Genomic DNA, 22,718 nt, shown 5'->3' with positions numbered 1-22,718 from the left:
GTAGATGTCCTCCTCACAAGGGAAGCGTTTGATAAATGGTGAGACTGAAGACCGTCAAGTGGAAATTAGCCCAGTATCTTCAGATAGTGGTTGTAAGTACTGTGATGATATGAGAGGACTTGGTCTCCAGAGAGAATATTCAAGCTTTGGAAATTTTCTCACTCGAAATAAGAAGTGACTTTAGCTGTGCAAGATGCTATTAAATTAAAAAAAAAATTAAGATTGTAATGTTGATAAGAACATTTATTCAATATCAAAAGAAGTTAATAATTATTATACTAATGATAGCACCAGAAATAGAACTGTAAGCTGCCTCTTGCTCTCCCCTGATATCCAGTTTAGAAAAAAAGAGAAAAGAATGTACTGATAGATTTAAATGTAACTGGCATTTTAAAAGTACTTTGAAGGGTGGGGAGATGGTACCATATTGAAGCCGACGTGTATATTTCTCTTTCTTTGGCAAAGCAAACCAATGGCAGAGTTAACTGTGTATGTGTAATGTGTATGTTTTAGGAAGTTTTCTTTCTTTTGATTTGGAATTTCCATACTCCTGCAGATCTTTATATCCCATGCTGAACATTTAATAAAACGAAAATTTTAAAAAAAGATGAGTTTGTGGTCACTGGTTTCCCAGCAGAGGATGTTGAGAGGGTTGTGATCTAGCTGTGCTGGAGAAAACAAACCAACAAAACAAAGAAACAAATAAATGATCTCTTTCCCAGATTCTGAAAAACTCAGTTCAGTTCAGTAAATTCATTTATATCATCAGTTCTTTTTCTATTACTCTTAGGGATGTACCACAAGCTATGGTACATCCTAAAATTCTGACACCTGGAAATCTTGCTCAGATACTTATAATATGTACCCTTTCTCTGGATATGACACTAGGGTCAGTCCCAAATAGCTGAACCAAATTGGGGTGTGTGTGTGTCAGGTGTATCAGTGGTCTTTCGGGAGGGGTAAAGACATGAGAAGTGTTATCTGTAGTGACTGCAGAAAAGTGCTCCTTTCTAAGTCCAATGAGGCTGCCATTCTTTCCCCTAGGAGCAAACTCAAAAGCGTTACACCTTGATGTAGTGTTGCATAGATAGGATTGCGGTGGTGGTGGGGAGGGGGGCGAGGTTGGAATGACAACTGTCAGCTTCCAGGACAGCTTCCACAGACCAACCACACGCTGAGTAAAGAAATATTTTCTTTTGTCTGTCCTAACCCGCCCAACACTCAATTTTAGTGGATGTCCCCTGGTTCTGGTATTATGTGAGAGTGTAAAGAGCATCTCCCTATCCACTCTGTCCATCCCCTGCATAATTTTGTATGTCCCAATCATGTCGCCCCTCAGGCGCCTCTTTTCTAGGCTGAAGAGGCCCAAATGCTGTAGCCTTTCCTCATAAGGAAGGTGCCCCAGCCCTGTAATCATTTTAGGGCGCAATCCTAACCCCTTATGTCAGTGCTTTCCAGCACTGGCATAGCAGTGCCAACAGGATATGCGCTACATCCTGCAGTTGGGTGTCACTCACAGAGGCCTCCTCAAAGTAAGGGAACATTCCCTTACCTTGGAACCGAATTGCCCTTATGTCAGTGCTGGAAAGGATTAGGGTTAGGATTGAGCCCTTAGTCGCTCTCTTTTGCACCTTTTCCATTTCCACTATGTCCTTTTTGAGATGTGGTGACCAGAACTGGACACAATACTCCAGGTGTGGCCTTACCATAGATTTGCTCAACAGCATTATAATATTAGCTGTTTTGTTTTCAATATCTTTTCTAATGATCCCAAGCATAGAATGCTTGCTGGTCACTGCCAGACAACCATGGGCCCAATCTACTTGCTAGCATAGCCCATATAAAATGGGGATGAATTAACAAGGTGCTGTTCTGCACACCAAATTGCAATATGGTGGCACACATAGCATCAATCTGTACCACCTGAATGCAATTTGAACATGAGTGGCCTGAGTTACAACTGACCTAATTTTATGAGCAAATAGTGAAGGAATGGGAGCATTCTGATGCAAAATACAGAGAATGGGACAGATCAATCCCCTATACCAGGGGTGTCCAAAGTTTTTGGCAGGAGGGCCACATCATCTCTCTGACACTGTGTCGGGGGCCGGGGAAAAAATATTTGATTTACATTTAAAATTTGAATAAATTTACATAAGTTTACATAAATGGATATATTAAAGATGAACTTATATGAATGAATGAAGGTCTTGCGATAGCTTAAGACCTATAAAAGGCCTTGCACAAAGCAAGGCAGGCCTTTCCTTTGCTGCTGCTGCTGCATCACAGATGTGAAACAGCAAGCAGTGGAGGGAGCCCTCATCCCACAGCTCACACGAGAGGTCAAACAGTTGCCCTCATGCTGAGAGCAGTTGTGTCGGGCCAGTGCGGGCTCCAATAAATCTCCAGAGGGCCAGAGGCTCATTGGAGACTGGGGACTCCATGAGGGCCGCATTGAGAGTCCTCGAGGGCCGCAAGTGGCCCCAGGGCCGGGGTTTGGGCACCCCTATACATCCTATACATCCTATACATATCTAACCTTGCTGCTCAGGAACATATGTTTTGCCATAGTAAGGAGGACCAAATAAAGGAGTCTCTGAGACCTGAGCCTCCATGTAATGGTCTAAGTAATATCATGCAAACATGGTATGCAGTAAGTAAGCTAATAATAATAATAATAATAATAATAATAATAATAATAATAATAATAATAATAATTAAATAATTATTAAATAAATAAATAAATAAATAAATAAAGAAAACACTGTAAATTAAATGGCATGTTGCCAATCATGTGTGTGGAAATCTTCATTGACGATTAAGGACCTGAAGCACTTCTGATAAGTGTTCTAATCAAGGAGTGCTTTGACTGAGTTTAAATGACATTTTAGAGTGCTGTATAAAGACATATGCAGTCTTTGATAGCACTGACACTATTCTGGGCCAAAGGAGTGGCAAACAAGCCACCCTCAAATCAATGCCTTCCCAAGGGACCTCGGAGGCTGGAACTCACCTAAGCATCCTTGAACTTGACCTTTAAAAACCTAGGGTTGATGAGGTCACTGATCTCTCTGATTGTATTCTCACTGGGGCATCTTTATCTACACTCTGACCTGGACAGGTGGGTTTGAATGCTCAATCAGCAGGTGCATACCAGTCCTAGTTGGTGGGTCAGCTAGGGCTATTCTCCTGGCTGGACACAGATGAAGGAGACAGCGAACCCACCAAATGATTTGTCTGCTTGTTTATGTTGTCTTTCCAATGGCGCTGGTTTCACAGTGTCTCAGGGGAGTCTCTTATTGAACCCTCTACTGAGGTTTGTGTCAAACAGATGGAGCAAAAGAGGGGAGGTAGGGAAACTCATTCATCCCCCCTGAACATTTAATAACATTACCAGATTCCATCATGTTCTGCATGCAATTCAGCAGCAAACCAAATTTAATCTGCCCCCCCGTAAGTGAAATCTGTTCAATGAAATAGCCCCACACTCTTACAGATGCATTTTTAAAAACATTTCTCCCCTCTCTAATGTCCCTTGCCTTCAAAATCGACCTGACGGCCTCGCAGCTTGTTCAAGGCATTCAGCATGTCCTCATTACGCAGAGTGTAGATGACCGGGTTGAGCAGTGGAGTGACAGCTGTGAAGAAAATGGAAACTACCTTGTCTGCAGCCAAGCTCTTGGCCGGCCTGAGGTAAATGAAGATGCAATGCCCCAGGAAGAAGGTCACCACTGTCAGGTGGGCAGCGCAAGTGGAGAGAGCTTTCCGTCGCCCCTCAGAGAAGCGGTTCCTCAAGGAGATGAGGATGACCACATAGGAAATCACCAAAACTACAAAGCAGACCACTGAAATAACCCCTGAATTTGAGACAATCAAGATTTCAAAGATGTAAGTGTCGGCACAAGCCAGTTTGATGACCAAGGGCACATCGCAGAAGAAATTGTCGATATCATTGGGGCCACAGTAGGGCACGTTGAGTGTCAACGTCGTCAGGGCGATGGAGTGCAGCAACCCACCCAACCACATGGCCACGGACAACCGGAGGCAGACCTGGTTGCTCATGATACTAGTGTATTGGAGAGGATTGCATATGGCGGCATAGCGGTCGTAGGCCATGATGGTGAGGAGAAAGATCTCTGTGCAGGCAAAGAGGTGGAGAAAAAACATCTGGGCTATGCATTCTTCAAAGGAGATGGTCTTTGTCTTAGACAGGAAGTCAGCTATCATCTTGGGCATGACCACTGAAGAATGGCAGACGTCGATGAAGGAGAGGTTGCTGAGGAAAAAGTACATGGGCGTGTGGAGGTGGTGGTCATAGATGATAGTAATTACAATGAGAATGTTGCCAACAAGGATCAATGTATAGATGATGGTGAAAAAACCAAAGAGTGCCAATTCCACATTGTGGTCTGTGGTCACACCTGAGAGGATAAAGGCCTTCACTCGGGTATCATTCTCTGACACCATGTTTTTCTATGGAAGGACAAGGGGCAGAAGAAACGATGGTGGACTCAGTATTTAAAATATCTGTGATTCACACTAGCAGGAATTGTTGTGTCACTGTGGAAGAGAGGTGGGGTTTAGGAATACAGTTTTAACAGAAAAAAAGCATAAGAACATAAGAACATAAGAAGAGCCTTACTGGATCAGGCCAAATGCCCATCTAGTCCAGCCTCCTGTATTTCACTGAGGCCCACCAGATGCCTCAGGGAGCACACAAGACAACATAAGAACATAAGAACAGCCCCACTGGATCAGGCCATAGGCGCATCTAGTCCAGCGTCATGTAACTCACAGCAGCCCACCAAATGCCCCAGGGAGCACACCAGATAACAAGCGACCTGCATCCTGGTGCCCTCCCTTGCATTGGCATTCTGACATAGTCCATTTCTAAAATCAGGAGGTTGCACATACACATCATTTGGGGCATTTGGTGGGCCGCTGTGAGATACAGGAAGCTGGACTAGATGGGCCTATGGCCTGATCCAGTGGGGCTGTTCTTATGTTCTTATGTTCTTATCATGGCTTTTAACCCGTAATGGATTTTTCCTCCAGAAACTTGTCCAATCCCCTTTTAAAGGCGTCCAGGCCAGATGCCATCACCACATCCTGTAGCAAGGAGTTCCACTAACCGACCACACGCTGAGTAAAGAAATATTTTCTTTTGTCTGTTCTAACTCTCCCAACACTCAATTTCAGTGGATGTCCCCTGGTTCTGGTGTTATGTGAGAGTGTAAAGAGCATCTCTCTATCCACTTTATCCTTCCCATGCATAATTTTGTATGTCTCAATTATGTCCCCCCTCAAGCGTCTCTAGGCTGAAGAGACCCAAATGCCGTAGCCTTTCCTCATAAGGAAGGTGCCCCAGCCCTGTAATCATCTTAGTTGCTCTCTTTTGCACCTTTTCCATTTCCACTATGTCCTTTTTGAGATGTGGCAAACAGAACTGGACACAATACTTCAGGTGTGGCCTTACCATCGATTTGTACAACGGCATTATAATAGCCGTTTTGTTCTCAATACCTTTTCTAATGATCCCAAGCATAGAATTGGCCTTCTTCACTGCTGCCACACATTGGATCGACACTTTCATCGATCTTCCACCATCACCCCAAGATCTCACTCCTGATCTGTCACACACAGCTCAGAACCCATTAACCTATATGTGAAGTTTTGATTTTTTGCCCCAATGTGCATGACTTTACACTTACTTACATTGAAACGCATCTGCCATTTTGCTGCCCATTCTGCCAGTTTGGAGAGATCCTTCTGGAACTCCTCACAATCATGTCTGGTCTTCACCACTCGGAAAAGTTTGGTGTCATCTGCAAACTTAGCCACCTCACTGCTCAACCCTGTCTCCAGGTCATTTATGAAGAGGTTGAAAAGCACCGGTCCCAGGACAGATCCTTGGGGCACACCGCTTTTCACCTCTCTCCATTGTGAAAACTGTCCATTGACACCCAGTCTCTGTTTCCTGGCCTTCAACCAGTTCTCAATCCATGAGAGGACCTGTCCTCTAATTCCCTGACTGTGGAGTTTTTTCAGTAGCCTTTGGTGAGGGACCATGTCGAAGGCCTTCTGAAAGTCCAGATATATAACGTCCACGGGTTCTCCCGCATTCACATGCCTGTTGACCTTTTCAAAGAATTCTATAAGGTTCGTGAGGCAAGACTTACCCTTACAGAAGCCATGCTGACTCTCCCTCAGCAAGGCCTGTTCGTCTATGTGTTTTGAGATCCTATCTTTGATGAGGCATTCCACCATCTTACCAGGTATAGATGTTAGGCTGACCAGCCTATGGTTTCCCGGGTCCCCCCTCTTTCCCTTTTTAAAGATCGGCGTGACATTTGCTATCCTCCAATCTTCTGGCACAGTGGCCGTTTTGAGGGACAAGTTGCATATTTTAGTCAACAGGAGACCTGCTTCCTAGTGCCCTCCCTTGCATCTGGCATACTGAAATCAGGAGATTGCACATATCTATCATGGCTTGAAACCTGTGATGGACTTTTCCTCCAGAAACCTATCCAATCCCCTTTTAAAGGCATCCAGGCCAGATGCCATCTCCACATCCTGTGGCAAGGAGTTCCACAGACTAATTACACGCTGGATAAAGAAATATTTTCTTTCACATGTGTGAGGTAAATGGAACCATTCACATGCACTGCAACCCTCCACCACAACCCCAGTTGGCTGGCTCAGCATAGCAGACCTACACATCTCTTTTGCTCTTTGTAGGGCTGTGTTTGAAAAACTTCTGAAAAATTTAATTTGGTGCAGTTTGCAATTACATTAGCTGGACTGCTGACTCTGAGACGTGGAGTCTCTAAAACCAGCTTCACTGGCTCTTGATTTGATTTGGGGCCCAATTAAAAGTCTTGTCTTTACTAGGAAAGCCCTAAATTCAGGGCTGGATTTAGAGTGAGGTGAGCCTGGTAACTGCTCGTGGTTCTGGAGTGGGAGCAAGGTGCTGGGCATTTCAGATCTTTTTCAGATGAAAAAACTTCTCAAAGATGGTAGGAAACAAATGTAAATTTATTTTCTTGCATATGGCAAGAATCAATGCAAATTTCCAGATCCACATATGCAAAATCATGTTCTTTTAACGGATTTCTGCTCAAAAACACTGGCTTAAGCAAGTGTTCAAGGCAGGCTGCTGTAGTGGTTCAGGAGTTCTGGTAAATCCAGGTTCAAATCCCCATTCAGCCATGAAGCTTGGTGCTCTTAGGCCAGCCTCTCTCTCTCTCTCCCCAGCCTACCCTACCTCACAAGGTTGTTGTGAGAACAAAAGGAGGGGAGGAACTAGGTGTGTTACCTGAGCTGCTTTGACAAAGTGTGGTATGAAAATGTGAAAAATGCAAAACAAACTTTGAATAAATGGACAGTCTTCTGGATTTCCATTTAGCCTGAGGCCAGCCTTGCTTTAGGCAAGGGTATTTGCAGTCAGGGTATCTAAAGAGCCGTCTTCTCCTTTATGAACCTGCCAGGGTTGGTCCACCCATTGGACCAGTTGAAGTGGCTGCTTTGAATGGCAAGCTGGGGGAAGTAGTGAACTGGGGAGGTGCACCCTGTATTTGCCTCTGTTTTGCTCCCACCACCCAGAATGACTCCAAAAGGGAGGGGGAGGGGCCGCTTGCACACTGCAGTGAGGCTCCCTGTAAAACTCAGTGCTTTGCAGCCCCTCCAGCTATGCTACTGTGTTGTTATAGTTTGCTTCTTGAACTAAAATAAGATTTCAAAAGTGGCTGCAGCATTTTAAGTTAGCCAGTTGGTTAGATTTACTGGTTGCTTTAATGGACTGATGTTTTTCCCCCCTACAAACAGATTTATGTAGAATTTATGAAGAAAAAAAAAAACTTTTGAAATTTTGCTCCAAGGAGGTCAGAAAACCAGGCCTTTTTCTAAATTGAGCAGATGTAGAGCCCAGTCCTGTGGTCCGTGGCGCGCCTCCGTGGCAAATGTTTGCGGTCGCAAAGAGTCGCAAATGAGTCGCAAATGTTTGCGGGGCTTACCACTGGGCTCCCGTCAGAGCTGGCTTGGCTCCAGCCGGTGCTGAGCCAGCACGCGGCGGACACCCACGTACCGTGACTTGGTGGTCTCTGTGACCGCCAGGCTGCGGAACTGGAAATGGGGGCGTGGTCGGGGGCGTGGGGGAGGCATTCCGGGGAGGGGAGAGGCATGGTTGGGGGCGTGGGGGGCGTTCCTGGGGGTGGGGGAGAGGCGGGTCCACAGAGCCGAGCTCTGCAGGATCCAGGGTGCTCGGGCAGGGCTGCTCGCCCAACATGAGCGCCTTCACTTTAGCGGCGACCAAACAGTCCCATTGCAGGACTACTTCCCTTACTCGGGGGAAGGGGATGAATTTCCCCTTCTCCCGAGGAGCCTCCTGTGGTAGCGCGGGAGGCGCTGGATCTGGCGGGAGCCCTCTGTGGAGCCGCCGGGTCTCGCAGCTCCAGGCAGCTCAGGATTGGGCTGCCCAGATAGCTTATATATGACCAATGTGTTTGCATCAATTTCCCAAACTGTGGGTTAGGACCCACCAGTGGATCATGAGTCAGTTTTTGGTGGGTTGCGAAAAGTTTTTGAAAGAAACAAACAAAAAATCTTTACAAGCACGCTCGCCTTGTTTGCAGAAGAAAATTGTTACCTGGAGTGCTAATGTGTAATATGAGGTAATCTTCATATGCCTAAATTAAAATGTCACATTTTCCAGTTTTCTCTAGTAATTGGTATGGTGTAGAATAGAACATGTGTGAACTCAGTTTCAGCCTTTTGTCTGGCATGGAAATCCTCTCCTGTTGAGCCTTCTGGATACCCTGGAAATGACTGAAAAGGTTTTTTTTGGGGGGGGAACAGTCCTTGAACTCAATTTCTAGGGAGAGTCTAGCAAATGCCCACACACACATACTATATGTAAGGTCTCTAGCAGCCTTGGGAGCACAGGACCCTGATTATTATTTATTAAAATTTATTAATTATTAATAATTTATTTAATAAATATTTTTACATAAATAAAAATAAATAATGTTTAATAAATAAAGATATTCTTTCTTTCTTTTTTGTCTAGTGGGTTGCGATAGATTGTCATTTTAAAAAGTGAGTCCCGGTGCTAAAAAGTTTGGGAAGGACTGGTTTTCATAATTTACTGCTTTTGCTGGTCAAGGGTCAGGCACACATCTTCCCAGATACACTCAAGCACTCTCAGAAGTGCACCTTTTGTGATGTCCCCCTGCATTACTCACACATACGCAAACCTAGCCCCACAACATCAAGGACCCAAAGTTTACTTTAATCTAAAAATGAAGGCATGGTTCACAAAATGCTAAATTCTGTGTCCAACACGAACTTCGGCATTTGTGCAAATTGGCTGTGGAATGTATTCTGTAGATAAATAGTGAATATCATATGCACACTCTAAATAATCTATTCCTATGAATTGTCTAATCTATGACTGAGCCAGATCTTCAGGTAACAGGAGCATATTCCAAGGCTAACTTAAAGAGAAAAGGTGGATCCTCTTTAAAAAGCACTGTGCCTCAGTTTCCCTTCCCCAAGAAAAAGAATAACACTTACATTTCCTGCTGGTGCTGTCGATAGGCACAATTCAGTTATATCTGGATCAGTTCCTAATATTCAGTTGAAAAACATAAACAGCTTTGGCCAACTTTAAAAATGACGCTGAAGGAAATGGGTGAGACCTGAGTCCTGAGTTTCACTGAGCTGATTTCAAGGTTGATTTTGTTCCTTGCAGGGTGTGATTTGCTCACTTTATAACTGACTTTGCTGCTTCCTCTGTATAAAAATGTAGTTTCTGGTCAACGTCTCAATCAGATTTGTGTTCCTAAATCAGAGTTTCACAGACTCCAAATTGGTCTCTGCACATTTTGGAAGAATCTCAAGAGTTCATTTCAAAAACAGATCCACAAAGGAATCTCTAAACTGTAAAGGAGAGTGAACAAAGTTCCTACATTCTGTTCTACATTCATGACTTTCTGGCTGCCGGAGATCTTGAACTGATGTGATGTTCTCTTGCCTCTCTAAATATGTATCCCCTAACATGAGCAATACTTCATCATTCATGATGTTGGGGTCGATGAGAGGTCAAATGCTTGGCTTACAAGAAGCAATTAAGTCACAAGGGAAGTTACACAGGTCTCCCAAACTTTTGGAAACTTGATAATTAAACAGGCTAGGAGCTGTTTCCCAGCCCCCCCCCCGCTCCGCCATGCCCTTCAACAGCTGTCTTTGAAAGAGAACAGCAGAGGGTGTTTCAAATCAGGAAAATGACATGAGAGAAAAGGGTAGCCCCTCTTTTCTCCAGCACCATGGCCCTGATTCAGGCCCCCCTTGTTGTTTCTTACAAGTAAACACACACCAGTCCTGGAACGAGCTGGAATCCCTAGCATGTCTGCACTGCTGAAACAGAGACACCTGCGTTGGCTCGGTCATGTTGTGAGAATGGATGATGGCTGGATCCCAAAGGATCTCCTCTATGGAGAACTGGTGCAAGGAAAGTGCCCTACAGGTAGACCACAGCTGCGATACAAGGACATCTGCAAGAGGGATCTGAAGGCCTTAGGAGTGGACCACAACAGGTGGGAAACCCTGGCCTCTGAGCAGCCCGCTTGGAGGCAGGCTGTGCAGCATGGCCTTTCCCAGTTTGAAGAGACACTTGGCCAACAGACCAAGGCAAAGAGGCAAAGAAGGAAGGCCCATAGCCAGGGAGACAGACCAGGGACAGACTGCACTTGCTCCCAGTGTGGAAGTGATTGTCACTCCCGAATCGGCCTTTTCAGCCACTTCAGACGCTGTCCCAGAACCACCATTCAGAGTGCGATACCAGAGTCTTTTGAGACTGAAGGTTGCCAACAACACACACACACACACACACACACAGAATCAGTTGGTGATTGTTGTCAGGTGACCATTACAGCAGTGGCGTCCTTACAGTCGGTGTCATCCGGTGCTGGAGGCCAGTGTGTCACCCCTATGACGGACCTCTTCCTATGTAGTGGGCAGGGCAACGCCCTGGGCAGTGGGCATGGTGATGTACTATTGCCCCACCGTATCTGGTTTTTTGACTTTAACTTTTGATAGAATAGAGATATTTCAACATGGTTTGTTTCATTGCATTCTGCATGAAATTACACATTGATTGATATATAACATGAGGGTATTATTCAAAAATACCTAGATTTAAAAATTTTTGGCCAGTAGTGGTGTCGCCCTCCAGTGCGTGTCACCCAGTGCACACCCCCCCCTAGCTTACCCCCCTAGTGAAGCCACTGCATTAGAATATTTGCACCCTGGACGATTATGTCCTAGTCAAATGCTTCCTTGTCATTTGTGTCAGGTTTTGTATGGGGTTTTTTGGTCATTTTCATCCCACTATAATTGGGCAACAAACTCCATGTAATATATATCCTAAGCCTCTTATCCCTGCCCTAAACCTAATCCTAACTCTACCTTTGTGCTGTAAAAATAAAAAAAAGGACAACTAATATAAATATACATATAAAGGGGCATAAATGTCCAGGACTCAATAAGTAGGGACTTATAATGTCCATCTCCCAAATGGCGATCTCCCTTAGACAACTGCAGGAGAAATGCAGGGAACAACGACAGCCACTCTTTATAGCCTTCATAGATCTCACAAAGGCTTTCGACCTGGTCAGCAGAGACGGCCTCTTCAAGATTCTCCCCAAGATTGGATGTCCACCCAGGCTCCTCAGCATCATCAGATCTTTCCACAAGGACATGAAGGGCACTGTTGTCTTTGATGGCTCCACATCAGACCCTTTTGACATCCGAAGCGGAGTGAAGCAGGGCTGTGTTCTTGCACCAACCTTGTTTGGGATTTTCTTCGCTGTCCTGCTGAAGCAGGCCTTTGGAACTGCAACAGAAGGCATCTATCTCCGGACCAGATCAGACGGAAAGCTCTTCAACCTCTCCAGGTTGAGAGCAAAGTCCAAAGTCCAGCTGAAATGTCTGCGTGACTTCCTCTTTGCCGACGATGCAGCTGTCACTACCCACTCTGCCAAAGATCTCCAGCAGCTCATGGATCGTTTTAGCAAAGCCTGCCAAGATTTTGGACTGACAATCAGCCTGAAGAAAACACAGGTCATGGTTCAGGATGTGGACTCACCTCCCTGCATTACAATCTCTGAGCATGAACTGGAGGTTGTCCATGACTTTGTGTACCTTGGCTCAACGATCTCCGACACTCTTTCTCTCGATACCGAGCTAAACAAGCGCATCGGTAAAGCAGCTACCACGTTTTCCAGACTCACAAAGAGAGTCTGGTCCAACAAGAAGCTGACGGAACATACCAAGATCCAGGTCTACAGAGCTTGCGTCCTGAGTACACTTCTGTACTGCAGCGAGTCATGGACTCTTCGCTCACAACAGGAGAGGAAACTGAGCGCTTTCCACATGCGCTGCCTCCGACGCATCCTCGGCATCACCTGGCAGGACAAAGTTCCAAACAACACAGTCCTGGAACGTGCTGGAATCCCTAGCATGTATTCACTGCTGAAACAGAGACGCCTGCGTTGGCTTGGTCATGTCGTGAGAATGGATGATAGCCGGATCCCAAAGAATCTCCTCTATGGAGAACTCGTGCAAGGAAAGCGCCCTACAGGTAGACCACAGCTGCGATACAAGGACATCTGCAAGAGGGATCTGAAGGCCTTAGGGATGGACCTCAACAAGTGGGAAACCCAGGCCTCTGAGCGGCCCGCTTGGAGGCAGGCTGTGCAGCATGGCCTTTCCCAGTTTGAAGAGACACTTTGCCAACAGTCTGAGGCAAAGAGGCAAAGAAGGAAGGCCCATAGCCAGGGAGACAGACCAGGGACAGACTGCACTTGCTCCCGGTGTGGAAGGGATTGTCACTCCCGGATTGGCCTTTTCAGCCACACTAGACGCTGTGTCAGAACCACCTTTCAGAGCGCAATACCATAGTCTTTCGAGACTGAAGGTTGCCAATACAATAATGTCCAATACCAGGATGTATTTGATTGGGGCACTGTTTCCCAGGGTGCAATGGTCCTGTCACTGAGCTGTACCACTTCAGATTGTTGATTGAACATCCCATGACTGGATGCTCCTCTATACTAAAAATGCCCATCCATGTTGACAACTAGCATGTCAGGGTGAAGGATCCTACTCTGCACTTCTCCCTGACACACCAGTTTTCCATGTGTAGAGAACTGGGGGCAGGGCAGGATAGAGGAGCACTGTTATGTGACCCCACACCTGCACAAGTTCACCACTTCAGCATGAACTAAACTGCTTCACACATCCCTTCTGTATCACACACTTATTGCACTGCTGTTGACTGACAACTGAATGTGTAAATCAGCTCCATTGACAAAATTAGCGTGCCTGAGATGCTATGAAAACTTGTGTGTGATGTCGGCTCTGTGATGGTCCATTCATACATGTAAGTTACATCAATGTTGGAGTAATTACATGTGAATATGTGATATGAGTAAGGGGGAAGCATGTCAATCCATCCTCCTGACATGCTTCCATTCCTGGTTTGCAGGTTCCAAGACCCAAAGGAAGTGACACAGAATTCTGTGGCTCAAGTAGCTGTTATGCTTGGCTCTCTCTCTCTCTCTCTCTCTCTGGTTGAATAGTCAACAATATCTGCAAAGTCCCTTGCCCAGTGTCCTCCACCCCCAGTGAAGAGAGTCAGGAGTCAGCAATCATACTGGGAAGCCACGTCCCCAAGAATTGTTGACAGTACTGGTCTCAGTTGGAACTGAGCAGTTCCCAGGTGGTTTTTTTTTGAAACCTTATTTTTGGGCCAATTGGCGATCTCTGTTAATCTGAGATCTCTGATAAGGGTTTCTGGTGCTGTTTTAAAGCTGAAAAGCAGTTATGGGGAGGGGGGGCAGTTGGATCAGAGCAGCAATACAATGAGAGAGGGAGTTTAACATTTTTCCTAAGCCATTTTCACAACTGAAAACCTCCCTGCACAGCTCCCAAAGTGTTACTAGCCTGTCTGGGGCCAAAAAAGATAGGTATTCATAAGATCTTTAAACAATGTTGGATCTCTCATGTAACATCCTGCTTGGTCTGTACAGCAACAATGAATTGCCTTTAGTTGCTTCAAGCTGTTGCATGAATTTCTTTAGATTCCACCCCTGCTACCTCTGTACTGTATCTCTAAACTCTACAACAAGCTCTTTACTGACCAGGCAGTTGGCATCCTTCAGTCTCTGACTATGGTATCGCACTCTGAATAGTGGTTCCAGAACAGTGTCCTCTCCAGTGCGTGAAGCCTGGGTAAGGTAGATATGGAGGACAGACTGTCACCCATGCAGCAAATCCCCCCTCTCCATGTCACTGAAATGGTCCAATGGAATGGCAGAAGCCAGTACGGTTGGTTCCAGCAGCATCGCAGGAGCTGCCAGAACGTGACTGTGTTCAACCATGAACCGCCTTAGGGACTCCGGTTCTGGATTTTGCCTCAAGGTTGACTCCTGAAGCCTTTTCCATAACTGGATGTAGCCACAAGGCAGTGGAGGTTTGGGATCAGAGTTTTCCTTCTCTCAGATGAGCTGCCCTAAACCAGCAACATTTATATATGAACATAAGAACATAAGAACAGCCCCACTGGATCATGCCATAGGCCCATCTAGTCCAGCTTCCTGTATCTTACAGCGGCCCACCAAATGTTCCAGGGAGCACACCAAATGACAAGAGACCTGCCTTCTGGTGCCCTCCCATTTCTAAAATCAGGAGGTTACACATACACATCATGGCTTTTAACTCATAATGGATTTTGGCCAGATGCCGTCACCACATCCTGCGGCAAGGATTTCCACAGACTGACACGCTGAGAAAAGAAATATTTTCTTTTGTCTGTCCTAACCAAGCGTCTCTTTTCTTACAGCGGCCCACCAAATGTCGTAGCCTTTCCTCATACGTGCCCCAGCCCTGTAATCATCTTAGTTGCTCTCTTTTGCACCTTTTCCATTTCCACTATGTCCTTTTTGAGATGTGGCGAACAGAACTGGACACAATACTCCAGGTGTGGCCTTACCATCGATTTGTACAATGGCATTATAATACTAGGCGTTTTGTTCTCAATACCCTTTCTAATGATCCCCAGCATAAAATGGCCTTCTTTACTGCCGCCGCATATTGGGTCGTCACTTTCATCGACCTGCTCACCCGTCTCCAGGTCATTTATGAAGAGGTTGAAAAGCACCAGTCCCAAGACAGATTCTTGGGGCACACAGCTTTTCACCTCTCTCCATTGTGGAAATTGCCCATTGACACCCACTCTCTGCTTCCTGGTCTTCAACCAATTCTCAATCCGTGAGAGGACCTGTCCTCTAATTCCCTGACTGTGGAGTTTTTTTAGTAGCCTTTGGTGAGGGACCGTGTCGAATGCCTTCTGAAAGTCCAGATATATAATGTCTACAGGTTCTCCACATGCCTGTTGACCTTTTCAAAGAATTCTATAAGGTTCGTGAGACACGACTTACCTTTACAGAAGCCATGCTGATTTTCCCTCAGCAAGGCTTGTTCGTCTATGTGTTTTAAGATTCTATCTTTGATGAGGCATCCCACCACCTTACCCGGTATAGATGTTAGGCTGACCAGCCTATGGTTTCCCGGGTCCCCCCTCTTTCCCTTTTTAAAGATTTTCTGTCATTTGCTGTCCTCCAGTCCTCTGGCACCGTGGCCGTTTTGAGGGACAAGTTGCATATTTTAGTCAAGAGATCAGCAACTTCATTCTTTAATTCCTTAATAACTCTTGGGTGGATGCCATCAGGGCCCAGTGACTTATTGATCTTTAATTTATCAGTGCAATACAATATGTTTGTATAAGTTTATTTCATATGTATTTATCCATATAGATATTCATGTTTCTTATGTCATTATTATTGTTGTTGTTGTTGTTGTTGTTGTTTCTTATGTTATTTTATTATTTTATTTTATTATGTTGTGTTATTTTATTCATGTTCCTTATTTCATGTTTCTTGTTCATGTCTCTTATTGATCTTTAATTTATCAATTCAATACAATATGCTTGTATAAGTTTATTTCATATGTATTTATTCATATAGATATTCATGTTTCTTTTACTGGGTTCCATGTGTAAAGTCTAGGGAATTTTTAGGTTTTCACACATGAAAAGGGCAATTCCCAGCCCACAGTATCTCACCATGAAGCACCTGCCAATCCAATAGCTGGTTCAGTTGTCAATCACCTGTTGGGAGAAGGAGAGAGGGGTTCTATCTCTTTCAAACATGTGATTGTCACAGAGAAGTTGATTGACTATATGAAGGCAGCCCATTCGGCTCTCTTGGGTCTTAGGAAGAAGTCTGTTTCATCACAAGGTGCACAAACCTTTTCACAGGAGATGCTCAGGTTTGCACCTGGGACAAAGCATGTGCTCTTCTATGGAGCCTCCCCTTGACAGGTGTGCTGCACTCTGTTTGGCAGGTATGCAAACATAGATCTATGGATCCAACATAGATTATTACGTGGGCAGACTCAAGTCCTGGTTGCAGGGTTTCTATCCTGCTCTCTATTTTGAGAGGGCAGGATTTGTTCAGGGGGGAGTAAGAAAATGTGATTTGAAAACACAGAAGCTGAAATTCTCTGGATGCCGACTTCTGCTCTAGGTACCATATCCCACTTTTGCATGGTGAACCCATGAAAGACTTGCATCCTTGACTGAGATTCATGAGATACACATTTGATCACTGGATTCCACACCCTGTTTGTGGTCATATTTCATTGGGTGCCCTTCCTACAGCCTCCCAGATTGTCCTTGTTTAGCAGACCTCTCACTTCATATCTGCATTCATCTTCCAACCAACCAGTTTGTGGAGTGCTCGTTTCATATCCTCATTCCTGAGTGTGTAGATGATGGGGTTGAGCAGTGGGGTCACAGTGGTGAAGAACACTGAGACCACTTTGTCCTCAGAGAAGCTGGTGGAAGGGCGGGAATAAATGAAGATGCAATGCCCCAGAAAGAGGGTCACCACGGTGAGATGCGCTGCACATGTGGAGAGAGCTTTGCGCCGGCCTTCTGCCAGTTGGTTGCGAAGGGAGACCAAGATGACACCGTAGGAGACCACTAGAACCACAAAGCAAACCATGGAGATCAGTCCTGAGTTGGATACAATAAGGACCTCGATGATATAAGTGTCTGTGCATGCTAGCTTGATGACTGGAGGAACGTCACAGAAGAAATTGTCAACCTTCTGGGGGCCACAGTAGGGTAGGTCAATGGTCATACCAATCAATGCGAGGGAGTGGATTGTGCCACCCAACCAAATTGTGCCAGCCAAAATCAGACAGACTCTGTGGTTCATGATAGTGAGGTAATGCATAGGTTTGCAAATGGCCACGTAGCGGTCGTAGGCCATGACAGTGAGAAGGAAGATTTCAGTGCAGGCAAAGAGGTGAAGGAAGAACATCTGGGCCATGCAACCTCCAAAGGGGATGCTCTTTTTGGTCGACAGGAAGTCAGCCAGCATCTTGGGGACGGTAACCGTGGCATGACAGATGTCAATGAATGAGAGGTTGCTCAAGAAGAAATACATGGGTGTGTGGAGGGCTTGATCATAGACAATAGTGACCACAATCAGGATGTTGCCCACCACGATCAGAATGTAGATCACCAGGAAGACCACAAAGAGCACCAGCTGCATCTCTGGATTGTTGGAAAGCCCCACCAGGATGAACTCACTCACTGAGGTTTGGTTTTGTGCTTCCGCGGTCCAGTTTGGAACCATCTTTTCGTCAGTTTCTATCCTAGAGAAAAGTGCAAAAGAGCACCATCGCAAAGTCATGAGATTGCAAAGTATGCCATATGAGCAGCTCTGCTGTATCAGAGTGATCTAGTTCAGCATCCTGCTTCTAACTAGAGAGGTGATGTCACTTAGTGCCACTGATGGTGTGCACTGCATGCTATGGGGTGGGGGAACCAGATAGCCCAGGAGAGGTAAGTTAATTTTTTTAAAAATTTACCTCTCCATAGGCTGCCTGGCCATCAAAAGGTTTCTTTGGATCTATGCCAGCTAAATAGCTGATATAAGGCAGATGAGATTCAGGGGATGGGCCCAAGCCTGGAAATGGGAATAGTATCCTGGTATGCATAGCTGCCACCAATGTCCACCCCTCCTGCCCCATGCCCTCCCCACTCCCTGCCCCGATTCTCTCCTGAACTTCTGCCTGCTGGCTCCCTGCCAGCCCCGCCACCACCATACCTGCTCCAGTGGGCATATGGGATCTGCGGGCAGATCTGCAAGCCCCTGCCATTTGTGCCATCAGCTCCAGAGCACATAACGGTGGTGTATGCCTTTTGCTGTATTGCCATACAAGGAGTTAGGACTGGGCTGTCCAGCTGCAGTCCTAAGCAAACCAGCCTGGGAGTAAGCTCAGCTGGACAAAATGGGACTTACTTCCAAGTAAACATGTATAGGATTCTGCTGTTACTCTCCATGAAATTTTTGAATCCCCTCTGAAGCCATCTAAGCATGGGGTGACACCCCTGAAAGAGGCCTGGGCCCAGCCTTCCTCTTACAATAGAAATCTTGCATTCTTCTGGTACAGTAACCTCAGTTAGTCATCAACAGGAGTCTTTGTCTACACATGCAGAAAAAGCATAGGGCATAGTTCTTTCGGGAATGCACTGCTTCAGAATTCAGATGGAGTGCATGTTTGAATGCTGCCCCATGCAGAAAAATCAATGATCTGTGGAAATCTAGCTTATCAGGAAGAACAATTCTCCTGATTAGGTTCCCCTGATGTGCTCATTTTCTACCTGCAAGGAGTTTTTTGTTTGAAGGAGGATTTAAATGTACATATCTCACCTGCATTCTGCAATAGTACAGTCCTGCAAAAGCTGTGCCAGGTGCATGTTTTGAACATATATATCAGAACAGTGTCTGCATTTGGTATAATGTTTTGGTTCTCATTATCCTTGACTAGTTGAACATTCTCCTTGATTGCCACATTTGTAAAATCACAGAGAAGCCACATTTCACAGATAATGTATATTTGGGGAAGGACACCGACTCCTTGCTATATAACAAAATAAATGACTCTCTATTAAAATAAAAAACCAAAATCTACAATGAACTTTAATCCTTAATTCTGATATTAGTGCTGTTGCATTGCAGCAAGACATTAGTCCATATCTGGGCTTTGGTATAGCTTCAAGGTATTTGTGTATGAGCACTAATGGCCATTGACGTATGATGGTACAACATACTGGATTTCCTATTTATTTTACAGTGTCTCCCCCCACTTCTCCTTGTCATCTATATTCTAGCTTCCTTATTCTGCATGGGTGACCTGTTCAATGAGCTGGAGGATGGGTGACCCTCTGGGTGGTGCCCCACATGCACATAAAAAAGCTGGTCAGGCTAAACTCCCCCCCCCCCCAATATCCAATACCTAGAACTATGCAGGTGGTAATCCATGACAAATCAGATCCACATGACTACTCTTTAATTTGTGAATGGCACTTAGTAACCACCACCACAATATCCATTCATTCTTAATATGGCACTGACTGGGCACACGGTGCATAAGGAGTTACGTTCACAGTCAAATCTCTGCCTCTGAACTTGCAATCTACAAGTGTATTTCTACTGAAGATGGAGGGGAGGAAGGATGACAGGGCAAAGGAAGAAGATGCACAAGTTCAATTACTAGGCTTCATTTCAGGGCCTGTACAGATGGAACTCAGGAGATCCATGACTGGATCTTATTTATTCATTGATTTAATTTTAAGGCAGTGCAGTGCGCCTGCTTCAGTTGTGATCAGAACAGCAGTCCTGGGAAGGGTGTGCTAGCCTTCCACTCCTGCATACCAGTTTTCTGATCTGAATTGCCTGCACTGGCAAAAGACCCCTGCTATGGGTTCCACTGGGGGAGAAGAAAAAAAAAAGTCCAGCATAATCCAGGTTTGGTTTGATTCTCAGTAAAGGGATGATAAGTAAAGGATCAAATTGAAGTCTTTGTATTAGAAGTCTTCACAGAAGTGGCTTTTGATAATAGCCAGTCATTTCTTTGGAGAGTCATAATGGGAGCCCAGTTCCTGTTCCAACACTGGAACTCACTGCAAAAGTGAGAACAAGACCAGTTGTTTGGTGCATCAAGCATGTGGGAACTAGATCCAAGATGCAACAATCGGTCTTTGTAGCCATGTCTTCCTTCTTTTGCTCATATTTTTAACATGTGAAATGGCCTGTGTGTGTGAAGAGAAAGAAATGAAAGTGAGGAGGAAAAAAGAGGAAGGGGACAGTTGACAGGCCAGGCTATCAAAGTTCTGGAGAATGGACATGACATCCTAGTGCTAAATTTTCTTAGGGCTAAAAAAAGAGCATGGCAACGGATCAGGGAATAGTGTTATGTGAAAATCCCCTTTCACCTTTTAGTTGTGATTCTATATCTGGTTATGTTACTATGGACTAAAATATCATGCAGGCCAAACTTCTTCCAGAACACAGGTCACATTTCCAAAACTCTGGTCAAGTCACAAGCTCATGGTTACACAACCACCACCCCCGCAATGGTCACACATTATGGAAGGAAGTCTGGCGGCCTTAAATCACTGTTTAAGCATCTCCTTCGTTGTATTGTTTTAACCCAATCACTGTTTAAGTACTTTATGCAAACTCGAACTGCCTTCTTGTGTTGCTGATTCATTGTATTGTTTAAGTTCCCCCATCTAGGAAGCCAGCATAGACCCCATTGAATTTTGCTGATAACTGACATCCTGATCCTCTTTCAATATTTTACAAACTCCAAGCAACCTGCTGTGTGGTAGTAATCAAGCTACCATCCAGCTCAGCACTGTCTCTGAACCCCTTTTTAAGAGATGGCTTCCTCTCACATGCGCTCGCTCTCTCTCTCCAAGGACCAACACATCTGTGTTGTGTCAGACGGTCCTCTACAGAGGACTTCCCCCTCCACAACTGTTCTACAGGACAGGTAACTATCTTGTGCCTGGAACTCTTTCCCTTCTCCCCCCTTTTTTCTCCCCTTCTCTCCCCATCTTTAGTTAGCAGCTGGGGTTGGCAGATCAGGGACCCCTAAAATCCTTCCCTACAACCTTTCCTTTTTCTAATTTCCTCGGATGCACCAAATACTCTTCACACGCAACCACCATGAAAGCTAGGTACACTAGATTCAAGTACTAGGACCAAGAAACATACACTTATCATTTCTCCATGTGCATTATGTTTACCTTTGTGCTTTTGTAATAAAACTATAATCTTTGATTAAAAGTTATCTTTCTCTCAGTCTCCTCTTTAAGCAAAAGGGAATTTCTCTGCATTACGCCGTCTTGTTATCCAGCCTACGACCCTCAGGTTCCAATAAGGGCAGTGTAATAATTCCCCTAAACAAAACAGCCCTTTTGGTAACAGTAGATCTCCCAATATTGTTAAAAACTCTTAAAAGCAGCCTGAGCTGGAGTGCTGCTGGGTGGGTCAAACTCAACTGAAGCAGAGGAAATGAAGAAGAGATGGCTGACTCTTTCTCCAGTGCCATTTTACTAATTAACATCACACACATGCACACCATCCCTTCCCAGCACTGTTGCCCCAAATCAAATTGGTTGCTTTAAATTTTGAAAAAAAGGGGCAAATTTCTTATCTATTTTCCCCCAAAATTTAAAGCGATATAAACTATATATTAGTTGATATAAACTAAACTATAAAGCTATTTTTTTTTTTACACAAAAAATTTACAAAATAACAACAGGAGGGCAAACTTTGTGTTTAGTGCTGCTTATACAGTAGTTTGCTCCTAGTAGCTGAAACATCACTAACAAGCTGGCCATGTTTAATCCAAAGAAGGTCTCACTGAGTCCAATGGCATCAGACTGCAACCTTAATCCTGACCATAATTTCCTGGTCCCAGATTCTCATAATTAAAGAAAAGACTTACAGGGTCGTAATAGCCACTGGTGGAACTGTCAGTTCTTCCTTCTTTGGCTCCAGAAAAGTTTGCCAACCATCAGGTTCTGGCCACGGTTCTTTCCAAATATAAAACTTTGTGTTTTTGCAGAGATTCGGTCTCTTGCAATGTCAGCTTCTTTTGGATGTTCAAGTCAGTTCCACAGAGATCAGAACTCATGGAAGGGAGTCACAAGGGGGATTGTTGTTTGGTAAAACTTCTGGAAAGTTTGAAGCGTTGTACCAGTCACTCCCATGCCATCCTTCTTCCCTTGGCACCCAAGTGCAAGTGGATGGGGAGGCCTGCCAGGTGAAAGCCAAAGACTGGGTTTACTCTTTTGTTGGGATCTTCTACTATTCTGAGAGAATACTGTACCCTCATTATTAAAAAGAGATTCACTTATTGGATGGATGGATGGATGGGTGGATGGGATGACAGACATGTTGTTTATTTGACGCTCAAGTGTTTTGTGTCTGGAGGATTCGGATCAACAATGGATTTCAAATCTAAAGTGCAAATAAAATAATAGTGAAAAACTGAGCCAAAATAGTAGTTACAATTTTTTTTTTCCCCTGTTAGTGGCTATTTGATGTTGGGTGCCTATCAGTTACCTGCGGGTGCCTATTTTCCACCTTTGAAGCATGAGATCTCCAGACCAGTGTTTCTCAAACAGTGGTACTCATACCGCTGGTGGTACTGCAGGTAGCGTTCGGTGGTACGCGCAGGACCCCTAGACCCCCACCACCTGGCAGTGGCACCAGCAATGCAATGCAACAAGC

General features: G+C 45.0%; 2 protein-coding genes across 2 annotated transcripts; both read right to left on the bottom strand.

The window, feature by feature from the left end:
* Nucleotides 1-3,525: 3,525 nt before the first annotated feature.
* On the bottom strand, nt 3,526-4,467 carry LOC136653663 (olfactory receptor 4E1-like). The gene has a single exon (XM_066630549.1). The coding sequence runs from the start codon at nt 4,465-4,467 to the stop codon at nt 3,526-3,528; it is 942 nt and encodes a 313-aa protein (XP_066486646.1).
* Nucleotides 4,468-16,293: 11,826 nt separating this feature from the next.
* LOC136653662 (olfactory receptor 4E1-like) lies at nt 16,294-17,762 on the bottom strand. Its single transcript, XM_066630548.1, has 2 exons — nt 16,838-17,762; nt 16,294-16,340 (listed from the first exon to the last, which is right to left on the bottom strand). Exons 1-2 carry the CDS (start codon nt 17,760-17,762, stop codon nt 16,294-16,296), a joined length of 972 nt encoding a protein of 323 aa, XP_066486645.1.
* Nucleotides 17,763-22,718: the final 4,956 nt, after the last annotated feature.

Source organism: Tiliqua scincoides, chromosome 5 (assembly GCF_035046505.1).
Source record: "Tiliqua scincoides isolate rTilSci1 chromosome 5, rTilSci1.hap2, whole genome shotgun sequence".
Lineage (NCBI taxonomy): Eukaryota > Metazoa > Chordata > Lepidosauria > Squamata > Scincidae > Tiliqua > Tiliqua scincoides.
Note: the sequence above shows the minus strand (reverse complement) of the source record. Positions and strands in the feature narration are given on the sequence as shown.

Bases quoted from the DNA above. Each gene is read 5' to 3' on its own strand.
- LOC136653662 (XM_066630548.1), bottom strand. From the start codon at position 17,762: ATGGTTCCAAACTGGACCGCGGAAGCACAAAACCAAACCTCAGTGAGT. The intron at 16,341-16,837 runs GTTGGAAGATGA...GTGATGAAACAG, and splicing joins AGCACTCCACAAACTGGTTG to ACTTCTTCCTAAGACCCAAG.
- LOC136653663 (XM_066630549.1), bottom strand. From the start codon at position 4,467: ATGGTGTCAGAGAATGATACCCGAGTGAAGGCCTTTATCCTCTCAGGT.